Genomic DNA, 12,578 nt, shown 5'->3' on the forward strand with positions numbered 1-12,578 from the left:
ACACGAAAAAAATAAACTTCGTGCGGTCCGTGGACTTGACCGGTGATCGGGTGGTGTGGTAGCCCCCTGGAGTAGTTTGGCCACAGGGATGAGCAGCCACAGCCAACGAGAGGCGATGGTGGTGATGTGGTGCGCCGTGCGTGGGAACGATTGTGGGTTTTTTTCTCTCTCTCTCTCGGACAGGCCCGGCTGAAACGAAGACCCCTTTTTGACGGGGAGCGCTTTGTCGCCAGATGAGGCCACGCTCGCAGTGGATCACTGGAAGGCTTCAGGCCTGTTATCAACGGCTCTGAGACCACCCATCGTAGCGCGCGGAAACATTGGGGACAAACGAGACGTACTCAAGGACGAGGCTTTTAGCCTCGACGCAAATAATTACTGGTTTCATTATAACAGCAGAGGCAGGACTATAAGATCCTGCTGCTGACCTATAAGGCACTCAATCAAGGAGCGCCCCATCCGCTGCTGGTCTCTTAAACAAGGCCAAGGACTTACACTGACTTTAACATTTTATCTACAAAATGACACCTTGCCAATATTAACTATATTACCCTATTTGTATATTTTTTTATTTTTAGATTGTATCTTATAGCTATTTTATATTCGATATTTATTCAATTTTATATGCTTTAGCCCCTTGGTGTTAGTTAGACTTTGAACCCTTATTACAGTAAGACTTGTTTACCACTTATTTAAGATTTTAGATTCCTATATGTTGAATGTATGCACCATCCTGCCAAAGTAAATTCCGTGTCTGTGTGAACTTTCATGGCGAATAAAACCCTTTCTGATTCTGAAAACCCCTTTCTGGCGAAATGTTAACTCCCTCGCCCGGTATACAGGAGGTTGTGGGTTCAATTGTGACCCTGACACCTGCTGCTGTATATTTGGAGTTTGTGTGTTCTCCACGTGGTCGCGTGGTGGAATTTTCTCCGGTTCCTTCGATTTTTTCCTCCACATTTAGAGACATACACTTTAGAGTATTTGACTGCTACGAATGTACACATAATGATAAGCCGCTTCGCTCAGCTCTCATTTGTGGCCAGGTCGCTTCTGATAAAAAAAACAGCCATACAGCTCAGTGGGCCTTACCTGGTAAAATAAAATTAAAAGTTTAATGATTTGCATCGTTTTTAGTTGTTTTTTTCCCAAGGACTCTGAGGTCAAGGCTCATACCCTGGGGCGATTGGGCTCGTGCTACTGCACAGCTCCCAAGCTTTGCGACGCTTTGACTTGGCTCATTAGACAATCAGAGTCGTTCGACATCGTTGCGTATGTCTTGAACACTCACATCTTTAAACTGGCCTTTGCCTTGCTTAACATATTGGTTGGGATCTACGGATCAAACGAGCATCATTATCGATGCAAATACTTATGATCTTCAGCACATACTCGGTACTGTTAAATACATTCCCTGGGTGATGACTTGGCCCGGCGATAGTGCGCACTCATCGCTCGCTGTGAAAGGTTCGCGGTTCGAATCGGGCAAGGCTGCCCTGGTTAATACGGTGGTGCGCGTTTTCACCGTAACGTGCGCCACGCGCCATCTGCTCGACGGTGGCGTCGTTCACACAAAGTGGGCCACTGCGTGCCGGCACCGGTGGCACCGCCGCGGTACGGGATGTAAAACGTTAAACCGTGAATGTTGCAGTTGGGATCGCCACGGTGGCAAGGAAATGTTAACTCCCTCGCCTGGCATGCAGGAGGTCATGGGTTCAATCCTGACCCTGTCGCCTGCTGTGTATTTGGAGTTTGTAGTGTTTCCCTCTCATAATTATAATCATCACGGTGGCTAGGAGATGTTAACTCCCTCGCCTGGCAGGCAGGAGGTCATGGGTTCAATCCTGACCCTGTCCCCTGCTGTGTATTTGGAGTTTGTAGTGTTTCTCTCTCATTATAATCATCACGGTGGTTAGGAGATGTTAACTCCCTCGTCTGGTATACAGGAGGTCGTGGGTTCGATCCCGACCCTGTCCCCTGCTGTATATTTGGAGTTTGCGGTGTCTCTCTTCCGGTGGTCGCGTGGATTTTTCTCCGGGATCCTCCGTTTCTTCCCTCCACATTTAGAATCGACATCGCGCATTTATCGTGCCTGGCCGCTATAAATGCCCACGTGATGATAGGCCACCTCGTTGAGCTACGACTAGCGGCGTAGTGACGATGATGCTCGGCGGTCGCGTGCGCCGCCGATTGTGCCGTGACGTGTTCGTGATTCTTTCTGGTAAAGTCAACGTAGATAGAAAACAAAAAGCGAAATTAAAAGCAAAAAAAACCCCCACGACGTTTCGATCGAAACGTCGTGGGGGTTTTTGCATTTAATTTCGATTTTTTTTAAAATAGATTTTTGTTTTCTATCTACGCGACTTTACCGAAAGAACCAAGAATATCAATTCCTGCGGGCACGAAAGTTTCAAGTCAAAATTTCGTGCCGTGACGGTTCGCCCGCTGTGTCCGTGCCGCGCAGTGCCTGTGCGGCGGTGCGTCCCTGGAGGAGACGGAGCGGGCGCGAGCGCGATGGCGGCGGGAGGAACGCGACACGCTGCAGGACGATGAGGACATGCTCATGGACGCCTCCGGAGACGGTGAGGGGGTGGGGGCGAGGAGGGTGAGCGGAGTAAGGAGGACGAGGTGGGCGATGGGGGCGGGGGAGGCTATCGGACGCGCAGGCGGTGCGACTGCACCGGAAGGGCCCACGGGTCGAAGGAGCGCCAGGCGCCGAGATGTCAAGGAGGGCCCATTCTGATGGCCTGCACCAAGGCCCCTGCCAATCCCACGACCCCACTGTGACCCACAGACTCACACTCACATGGACACCCACAGACTCGCATAGAACAAATAGACTTTCCACAGGACCGATAGACTAACAGAGCGACCCATAGACTTACATAGTTAGGATCTACAGACTAACGTAGGACCCAGTGGTGCAGATATAAAGTGTGCAGGCGGTGTAACTGCATCGGGACCTCGTGGGCCGGATGGGCCCAAGTGTTGGGATTGGTGGGTGCTTGGACGATTTCAATGGTTGCGCCGGTGGCCCATGCCAACCACACTCGGGAGTTAGGGGGCATGGGTTGAACGAGGGGGGGGGGGCAAAGGGGAGAGATTGGGACGTGCTCACACGGACGCAACGCACGAACCGAACACAAAGCACGGGCACGGTTTGACAGGGGTGGCGCCGATGTTGACGCCTGTGCCACATAGCAGGCAAGGGCCCGGGTTCGCTCCCCGACTCGGGTGCCTGCGTGGGCTTCCTCCCGGTTCTCCGGTTCCCTCCTCCCACAATGCAATGGCTACTGGCCGTGACGGCATCCCATCGTTACGACACGCGACTCGTTTGGGAACACCACACAGCCAACATCGCTCCCCTACCCCACCCGACTCTGAAAACTTGGCAGGACAACTCCCTTGAGACTCGGTGAGGCTTTCGTGGGTAAACGGGCGTAACGTTAGCAGCAACACCAGCAGCAGCACAAGGGCCAGACACGCGCGACGCAGGGCCTCACTCACAGACGCAGTCAGGATGGCCAGCAGCCACCTCTGTCAGACATAAGCACGCGCACAGACACGGCACACGCAAACCCCTGCTGGTACACGCACAATGACAACAAAGATCCCCCCCGCCCGTGTAGCCTTAACAGACCGTGAGGGCAAGTGCTGTTAGCGAGCAGCCAGCAGGGCACACGAGAGGGTGGGTGGTGAGCATCATGCCTGGCTGCCTTTGTCTCTCCAGTAGCGATGTTTACACATCGCACCGGGTACTCGATTAATGTTGAGCCGACCTAGGGGAGGCCCAGGACTAGTTCAGATGATCGTCGCTGGTGTTGGTGGCCTTGAGCTGAAATCGCAACTTGGGTCGGCAGGTTCCCAGCGCAGTGCGCTAACCACTCCACTGCCGCTCCCCACTCACACACATTCACTATTAGCACAGTTGGCTACGTACGGTGCGAAAGAAGTTCAACATACTTACATACATCCACGTACACACACACACACGCTCGTACACGCACATGGTGCTGAATCCAGCAAACACGCACACACACACGTTACAAATTCACGGGAAACTGATATCGTGAACATCGTCTTATTGTGAAAATTGATATCGCAGCCTCCTTAGTTCACACACACACGCACAAACGCAGACGTTCCCATGCTACGGGATCCATCTGTGCAGCAGCTGGCCACACACGGCCCCTGTGTGTTTGGCTCAACACACAGCTCAAGCTACAAATAATTGAATGGGTCCCACTGGGCCCTCCACTCCTGTCCAATTTCCTCCTCTTCGGAGCCCCTTTGGTTGCTGAAGTTGCGTTGCGCGCACACTCGATATGTTAGTCTATGGGTTTCTATGCTACTCCGTGGGTTCCTGTGATAATTATCTACGGCTCCTATGCTCGTCTATACGTCTCCGTGTTAATTTTTAGCGGGCCCATAGGTCGTACGTTAAAGTAGTCTGTGGGTCTCAGTGTGAGTCTCTGGATCTCAGTGTGACTCTATCGGTCTCAGTCTGAGTCATTGGGCTGAGTGTGAGTCTGTGGGTCTCTGTGTAAGTCTATGGGTCTCGGTGTGAGTCTGTGAGTCTCAGCGTGAGTCTATAGGTCTCAGTCTTAGGCTTTGGGTCTCATGTGAGTCTATGGCTGTCAGTGTGAGTCAATGGTCTCTTTGTTAATCTATGTGTCTCATTGTGAGTCTATGGGTATCATTGTGAGTCTATGGGTCTCATTGTGAGTCTATGGGTCTCATTGTGAGTCTATGAGTCCCATTGTGAGTCTATGGGTCTTATTGTGAGTCTATGGGTCTCATTGTGAGTCTATGGGTCTCATTGTGAGTCTATGGGTCTCATTGTGAGTTTATGGGTCTCATTATTAGTCTATGGGTCTCATTGTGAGTCTATGGTTCTCATTGTGAGTCTATGGGTCTCATTGTGAGTCTATGGGTCTCATTGTGAGTTTATGGGTCTCATTGTGAGTCTATGGGTCTCATTGTGAGTCTATGGGTCTCATTGTGAGTCTATGGGTCTCATTGTGAGTTTATGGGTCTCATTATTAGTCTATGGGTCTCATTGTGAGTCTATGGTTCTCATTGTGAGTCTATGGGTCTTATTGTGAGACTATGGGTCTCATTGTGAGTCTATGGGTCTCATTGTGAGTCTATGGGTCTCATTGTGAGTCTATGAGTCTCATTGTGAGTCTATGGGTCTCATTGTGAGTCTATGGGTCTCATTGTGAGTCTATGGGTCTCATTGTGAGTCTATGGGTCTCATTGTGAGTCTATGGGTCTCATTGTGAGTCTATGGGTCTCATTGTGAGTCTATGGGTCTCATTGTGAGTCTATGGGTCTCATTGTTAGTCTATGGGTCCCATTGTGAGTCTATGGGTCTCATTATGAGTCTATGGGCCTCATTGTGAGTCTATGGGTCTCATTGTGAGTTTATGGGTCTCATTATTAGTCTATGGGTCTCATTGTGAGTCTATGGTTCTCATTGTGAGTCTATGGGTCTTATTGTGAGTCTATGGGTCTCATTGTGAGTCTATGGGTCTCATTGTGAGTCTATGGGTCTCATTGTGAGTCTATGGGTCTCATTGTGAGTCTATGGGTCTTATTGTGAGTCTATGGGTCTCATTGTGAGTCTATGGGTCTCATTGTGAGTCTATGGGTCTCATTGTGAGTCTATGGGTCTCATTGTGAGTCTATGGGTCCCATTGTGAGTCTATGGGTCTCATTGTGAGTCTATGGGTCCCATTGTGAGTCTATGGGTCTCATTGTGAGTCTATGGGTCTCATTGTGAGTCTATGGGTCTCATTGTGAGTCTATGGGTCTCATTGTGAGTCTATGGGTCTCATTGTGAGTCTATGGGTCTCATTGTTAGTCTATGGGTCCCATTGTGAGTCTATGGGTCTCATTATGAGTCTATGGGCCTCATTGTAAGTCTATGGGTCCCATTGTGAGTCTATGGGTCTCATTGTGAGTCTACGGGTCTCGGTGTGAGTCATTGGGCTGAGTGTGAGTCTGTGGGTCTCAGTGTAAGTCTATGGGTCTCAGTGTGAGTCTGTGAGTCTCAGCGTGAGTCTATGGGTCTCAGTCTTAGGCTTTGGGTCTCATGTGAGTCTATGGCTGTCAGTGTGAGTCAAGGGTCTCTTTGTTAATCCATGGGTCTCATTGTGAGTCTATGGGTATCATTGTGAGTCTATGGGTCTTATTGTGAGTCTATGGGTCTCATTGTGAGTCTATGGGTCTCATTGTGAGTCTATGAGTCTCATTGTGAGTCTATGGGTCTCATTGTGACTCTATGGGTCTCATTGTGAGTTTATGGGTCTCATTGTGAGTCTATGGGTCTCATTGTGACTCTATGGGTCTCATTATGAGTCTATCGGTCTCATTGTGAGTCTATGGGTCTCATTGTGACTCTATGGGTCTCATTATGAGTCTATGGGTCCCATTGTTAGTCTATGGGTCTCATTGTGAGTCTATGCGTCTCATTGTGAGTCTACGGGTCTCATTGTGAGTCTATGGGTCTCATTGTGAGTTTATCGGTCTCATTGTGAGTCTATGGGTCTCATTGTGAGTCTATGAGTCTCATTGTGAGTCTATGGGTCTCATTGTGAGTCTATGGGTCTCATTGTGAGTCTATGGGTCTCATTGTGAGTCTATGGGTCTCATTGTTAGTCTACGGGTCCCATTGTGAGTCTACGGCTCTCGGTGTGAGTCATTGGGCTGAGTGTGAGTCTGTGGGTCTCAGTGTAAGTCTATGGGTCTCGGTGTGAGTCTGTGAGTCTCAGCGTGAGTCTATGGGTCTCAGTCTTAGGCTTTGGGTCTCATGTGAGTCTATGGCTGTCAGTGTGAGTCAATGGTCTCTTTGTTAATCTATGGGTATCATTGTGAGTCTATGGGTCTCATTGTGAGTCTATGGGTCTCATTGTGAGTCTATGGGTCTCATTGTGAGTATATCGGTCTCATTGTGAGTCTATGCGTCTCATTGTGAGTCTATGGGTCTCATTGTGAGTCTACGGATCTCATTGTGAGTCTACGGATCTCATTATGAGTCTATGAGTCTCATTGTGAGTCTATGGGTACCATTGTTAGTCTATGGGTCTTATTGTGAGTCTATGGGTCTCATTGTGAGTCTATGGGTCTTATTGTGAGTCTATGGGTCTCGTTGTCAGTCAATGGGTCTCATTGTGAGTCTATGGGTCTTATTGTGAGTCTATGGGTCTCATTGTGAGTCTATGGGTCTCATTGTGATTCTATGGGTCTCATTGTGAGTCTATGGGTCTCATTGTGAGTCTATGGGTCTCATTGTGAGTCTATGGGTCTCATTGTGATTCTATGGGTCTCATTGTGAGTCTATGGGTCTTATTGTGAGTCTATGGGTCCCATTGTTAGTCTATGGGTCTCATTGTGAGTCTATGGGTTGTTGCAGCGCCTGCACTCTCAAACAGCCACGCCACTGGCTGGGTCTGCGGGCAGGACAAGGATGGGTGGCTGGCTCAGGGACACGGGGAGATTAATCGCACATGGAGTGGGTTATGGGTTCATGTGTTGTGCATTTGTGTGTTTAACGACTCGGACTTAATGAGTTGTTGTTTATGTGTGTGTACGCGTGTGTGTCTTTATTGTGTCTGTGTGTGTGTCTGCGTCTGCGCGTGTGTGTATATATGTGCGTCCGTCTGTGTGTGTGTCTGTGTACGTGTCTGTGTGTCCTTGTGTCCGTGTGTGCCTGCGCGTGTGTCTGTGTGCGCAGACTCGAGTGGGGAAGGAAGTGGTGACGAAAAGACATCAATGCCAGGTTCACGCGATGCACACAGATACTCAGTTGCCAGACACACACAAAGACAAAGATCCTCCGTATAGCCTTTAACGGACTATTGGGGCAAGTGCTGTTAGCGAGCACCTATCAAGGCTAACACGACGCACAAAGAGGCGAGTAGGCAATAACATCCCCGGTCGCCTTTGTTTCCCCAGTGGCGATGGTTACACACCACACCAGGTTCTAATTAAAAGGCTGAGGAAGCCCATTACCGGTTCAAATATCAGCCACTGCAATTGGTCGTGAGCATGAACGAAACTCTGGATACCGGGTTAGCAGCGCAGCGCGCCAACCACTGCGCCACCGCTCTCTTTGTCCCTGACGTACCCACACTTGAGCCCGGTTCACGAGCAGACGTTGAGCCCGGAGAGTGATCCCACGGGTGACCACCACGCATCGCGGCTGTTACAGGCGGAGGCCGTCGCCAGTTGTGGCGTGACGCGCGTGGCTGTGATTCACCGCTCACGACCAATGTAGCGGCGGAGAATATTCCAACCGGTCATTGGGCCTCCCCTAGGTAGGCTCGGCCTCAAATGACCAGCGGGTGCAGCGGTGCTGGGAAACCACCCCCTCGTGTGCCGTGACGGCCTCCCATAGTAGGTTCTACTTGCTAACAGCACTTGCCCCATCAGCCCGTTGACGGCTATACGGGAGATCTTTTGTCTGTGTGCTTGCCACACGTTTGGTGAGTCCTGCTGGGGCGGTTGGCACCTCGGTGCCACTCCTCGAGTGTGAGTGTGAAAGAGAGTGTGAAAGTGAGAGAGTGTGAAAGTGAGGGAGAGTGTGAGCGTGGGGGAGAGTGTGAACGTGAGAGAGAGTGAGAGAGTGTGAAAGTGAGAGAGTGTGAAAGTGAGAGAGTGTGAGCGTGAGGGAGAGTGTGAGCGTGGGGGAGAGAGAGAGTGTGAGCGTGAGAGAGTGTGAGCGTGGGGAGAGAGAGTTTGAAAGTGAGAGAGTGTGAGCGTGAGGGAGAGTGTGAGCGTGGAGGAGAGAGAGAGTGTGAGCGTGGAGGAGAGAGAGTGTGAAAGTGAGAGAGTGTGAGCGTGAGGGAGAGTGTGAGGGAGAGAGTGAGAGTGTGAGGGAGAGTGTGAGGTAGAGAGAGAGTGTGAAAGTGAGAGAGTGTGAGCGTGAGGGAGAGTGTGAGGGAGAGTGTGAGGGAGAGTGTGAGGGTGAGGGAGAGAGTGAGGGAGAGTGTGAGGGAGAGTGTGAGGGAGAGTGTGAGGGTGAGTGTGAGTGTGAGGGAGAGAGAGAGTGTGAAAGTGAGAGAGTGTGAGCGTGAGGGAGAGTGTGAGGGAGAGTGTGAGTGTGAGGGAGAGTGTGAAGGAGAGTGTGAGGGCGAGTGAGAGGGTGAGGGAGAGTGAGAGTGAGAGGGAGAGTGTGAGGGAGAGGGAGAGTGTGAGTGTAATGGAGAGTGTGAGGAAGAGTGTGAGGGAGAGAGTGTGAGGGAGAGTGTGAGGGAGAGTGGGGGAGAGAGTGAGGGAGAGAGAGAGTGTGAGGGAGAGTGTAATGGAGAGCGTGAGGGAGAGTGTGAGGGAGAGAGTGAGGGAGAGTGTGAGGGAGAGTGTGAGAGAGAGTGTGAGCACGCTCAGCGTTAACCCGCCACCCCCCCCCCCCCCACTCACGACACCACGGGGGGCGTAGGTGCTACAGAGTTCTGTGCACGTACGTACATTTAACTTATTTCGCACCGTACGTAGCCAACCGTGCTAATCGGAGGTTGCGGGGTGGGGGAGGCGAGGAAGCACAACAAACACTTCTCAATGCACGGGTCTTCAATGTGGACGATTTCAAGGTGCGTAGCTCCAGTGGCTTCCGAACAGCGGACGGGAGAGCGTTCCCGACGGCCGCAGAAGCGCATGCGAAAGCTCGCGACGTCGTGACCCGCCGCCTCTTACTCGACGGCGAGCGGGAAGCCGCCGCTGCGAGGGCGACCCGGAGCTCGCGTGGCGATGGCGGTCGCCGTTCCCCGACGAGATCGTCGGCAACACATCGCGATGAGGCGCGGCGCGGCGAGCGCCGCACCTCATCGCGAAACTCCTTCGGCAACCGAACCGGAAGCCGATGCCGCTCGGCGAGCACCGGACGGACGCGGCCTGGACCTTGGGCGGTAGCCGCGAGGCCCCGCGAACACGGAGGGCGCCCGGCGGGGTGTGCCACCGCAGGCAGGCAGGCGGCGGCAGGACCTGCGGTCGCGCTAGTGGGGGGCCGGGGCGAGAGAGGTCTCGGGTCGTCGAGGATTTGTAATTTGGGTGACCCAGGCAGGTCGCGGCGATCACCATGGAGGGTAGGATTGTGGAGGAGGCTCGGTTTGGTGTCTGCGAGCCCGACCAGATGCCCGGCTCACCGAAATGACTTTGCTGTGCGCTCCACCGTAGCACGGTGCAAGTTGAGGGGTCTGGAGAGCTGGGGCACAAAGCAGAAGCAGCAGCAGCAGCAGCAGCAGGGATCTCGGGATCGTCACTGGGAGGGCGTCGTGGCCACCGCTGTTCCACGTCGATTCAGATCCAACACGCTGTCCGTAAACGATGAGAACACCTACCACCATCATCACACTGGCAACGAGGGAGTGCGTAGTGCCGGCTTGGAAGCCAGACAGAGTTAACAACACGCAAAGGTGTGGGCGGGCGGGTGGGTGAGTGGGTGAGTGGGTAGGTGAGTGGGCGAGTGGGTGAGTGGGTGAGAGGGTGAGAGGGTGAGTGAGAGGGTCGGCGAGAGGGTGGGTAAGAGAGTGACTCGGGTGAGTGAGAGCGTGGGTAGGTGAGTGGGTGAGTGGGAGTGAGAGAGTGGGTGGGAGTGAGTGAGTGGGTGGGTGGGAGAGAGTTGGGTGAGTGGGTGGGAGTGAGTGGGTGAGTGAGTAGGTGAGTGGGTGAGTGGGTGAGTGAGTGGGTGAGTTGGTGAGTGGGTGAGTGAGTAGGTGAGTGGGTGAGTGAGTAGGTGAGTGGGTGGGTGGGAGTGAGTGGGTGGGAGTGAGGTGTGTGGGTGCGTGGGAGTGAGAGAGTGGGTGGGTGGGAGTGAGTGGGCGGGTGAGTGGGTGGGTGGGTGGGAGTGAGTGAGTGGGTGAGTGGGTAGGTGGGTGGTAGTGAGTGAGGGGGTGAGTGTGTGGGTGGGAGTGAGATGAGTGGGTGAGTGGGTGGGAGTGAGTGAGTGGATGGGAGTGAGTGAGTGGGTGGAAGTGAGTGGGTGGTTGGGAGAGAGTTGGGTGAGTGCGTGGGAGTGAGTGGGCGGGTGAGTGGGTGAGTGGGTGGGTGGGAGTGAGTGAGTGGGTGAGTGGGTAGGTGGGTGGTAGTGAGTGAGGGGGTGAGTGTGTGGGTGGAAGTGAGATGAGTAGGTGAGTAGGTGGGAGTGAGTGAGTGGGTGGGTGGGAGAGAGGTGGGTGAGTGGGTGGGAGTGAGTGGGTGAGTGGGTAAGTGAGTATGTGAGTGGGTGAGTGAGTAGGTGAGTGGGTGGGTGAGTGAGTGTGTGAGTGGGAGTGAGAGAGTGGGTGAGTGGGTGGGAGTGAGTGGGTGAGAGGGTGAGTGAGTAGGTGAGTGGGTGAGTGAGTAGGTGAGTGGGTGAGTGGGTAGGTGGGTGGTAGTGAGTGAGGGATGCGTGTGTGGGTGGGAGTGAGATGAGTGAGTGAATGGGTGGGTAGGAGTGAGAGAGTTGGGTGAGTGGGTGGGAGTGAGTGGGTGGGAGTGAGAGAGTGGGTGAGTGGGTGGGAGTGAGTGGGTGGGAGTGAGAGAGTGGGTGAGTGGGTGGGAGTGAGTGAGTGGGTGGGAGTGAGAGAGTGGGTGAGTGGGTGGGAGTGAGTGGGTGGGAGTGAGTGGGTGGGAGTGAGTGGGTGGGAGTGAGTGGGTGGGAGTGAGTGGGTGGGAGTGAGAGAGTGGGTGAGTGGGTGGGAGTGAGTGAGTGGGTGGGAGAGTGGGTGAGTGGGTGGGAGTGAGTGGGTGGGAGTGAGAGAGTGGGTGAATGGGTGGGAGTGAGTGGGTGGGAGTGAGTGGGTGGGAGTGAGAGAGTGGGTGAATGGGTGGGAGTGAGTGGGTGGGAGTGAGTGGGTGAGAGTGAGTGGGTGAGAGTGAGTGGGTGAGAGTAAGTGGGTGGGCGTGAGAGAGTGGGTGGGTGGGAGTGAGAGAGTGGGTGAGTGGGTGGGAGTGAGTGAGTGGGTGGGAGTGAGAGAGTGGGTGAATGGGTGGGTGAATGAGCAAGGGGGATGAACGACCAGAAACTTGAGACCCGCGCCCTCCCTCCCCCGTGCACCGAGCTCAGCGACACGGGGGCCTCGTTCGATCGGCCGTCAGCCAGGGGGCAATTAACGCGGCCGCGTGCCACCGCCGTGCGTGGGAGCCAATCGCGATCAGGGCCTGAGATCGACTCCTGGTCAAGGGTCGTCTGAGCTCAATATCATCATCATCACGATCATCATCATCACGATCATCATCACGATCATGATCATCATCACCACGCCATAATCGTCATTTCATAATAAAAGTTTTTGGGTTAGATCGCGTTATTTATAAATGTGTCGTAACCCTCCACCACCCGACATGGCCAATCAGCAAAAAAAGTGTCACGTTGACAAAAGACAAATAATTCACTACTTTAGCCCACCGGTGTGTTGAAGAGTGAATCCACAACATTTACAGTTTGAGTACGACGTTTCGCTGGATGTATTTACCAGCGAAACGTCGTACTCAAACTGTAAATGTTGTGGATTCACTCTTCAACACACCGGTGGGCTAAAGTAGTGAACTAATTGTCTTTTGTCAACGTGACACTTTTTTTGCTGATTGGCCGTGTC

General features: G+C 53.0%; 1 protein-coding gene across 10 annotated transcripts in view; it reads left to right on the forward strand.

Moving 5' to 3' along the window:
- HSPG2 (heparan sulfate proteoglycan 2) overlaps nt 1–12,578 on the forward strand; it is a 217,452-nt gene that overhangs the window by 62,832 nt on the left and 142,042 nt on the right. For all 10 annotated transcript variants that reach the window (XM_076072845.1, XM_076072848.1, XM_076072846.1 and 7 more), the window contains exons 2-3: nt 2,465–2,582; nt 7,739–7,783. In XM_076072845.1, the coding sequence (XP_075928960.1) occupies nt 2,465–2,582; nt 7,739–7,783 (163 nt within the window). The remainder of the gene's footprint in view (nt 1–2,464; nt 2,583–7,738; nt 7,784–12,578) is intronic.

Source organism: Petromyzon marinus, chromosome 39 (assembly GCF_048934315.1).
Source record: "Petromyzon marinus isolate PM22_M1 ecotype Great Lakes invasive population chromosome 39, UKy_Petmar_22M1.pri1.0, whole genome shotgun sequence".
Classification (NCBI taxonomy): domain Eukaryota; kingdom Metazoa; phylum Chordata; class Hyperoartia; order Petromyzontiformes; family Petromyzontidae; genus Petromyzon; species Petromyzon marinus.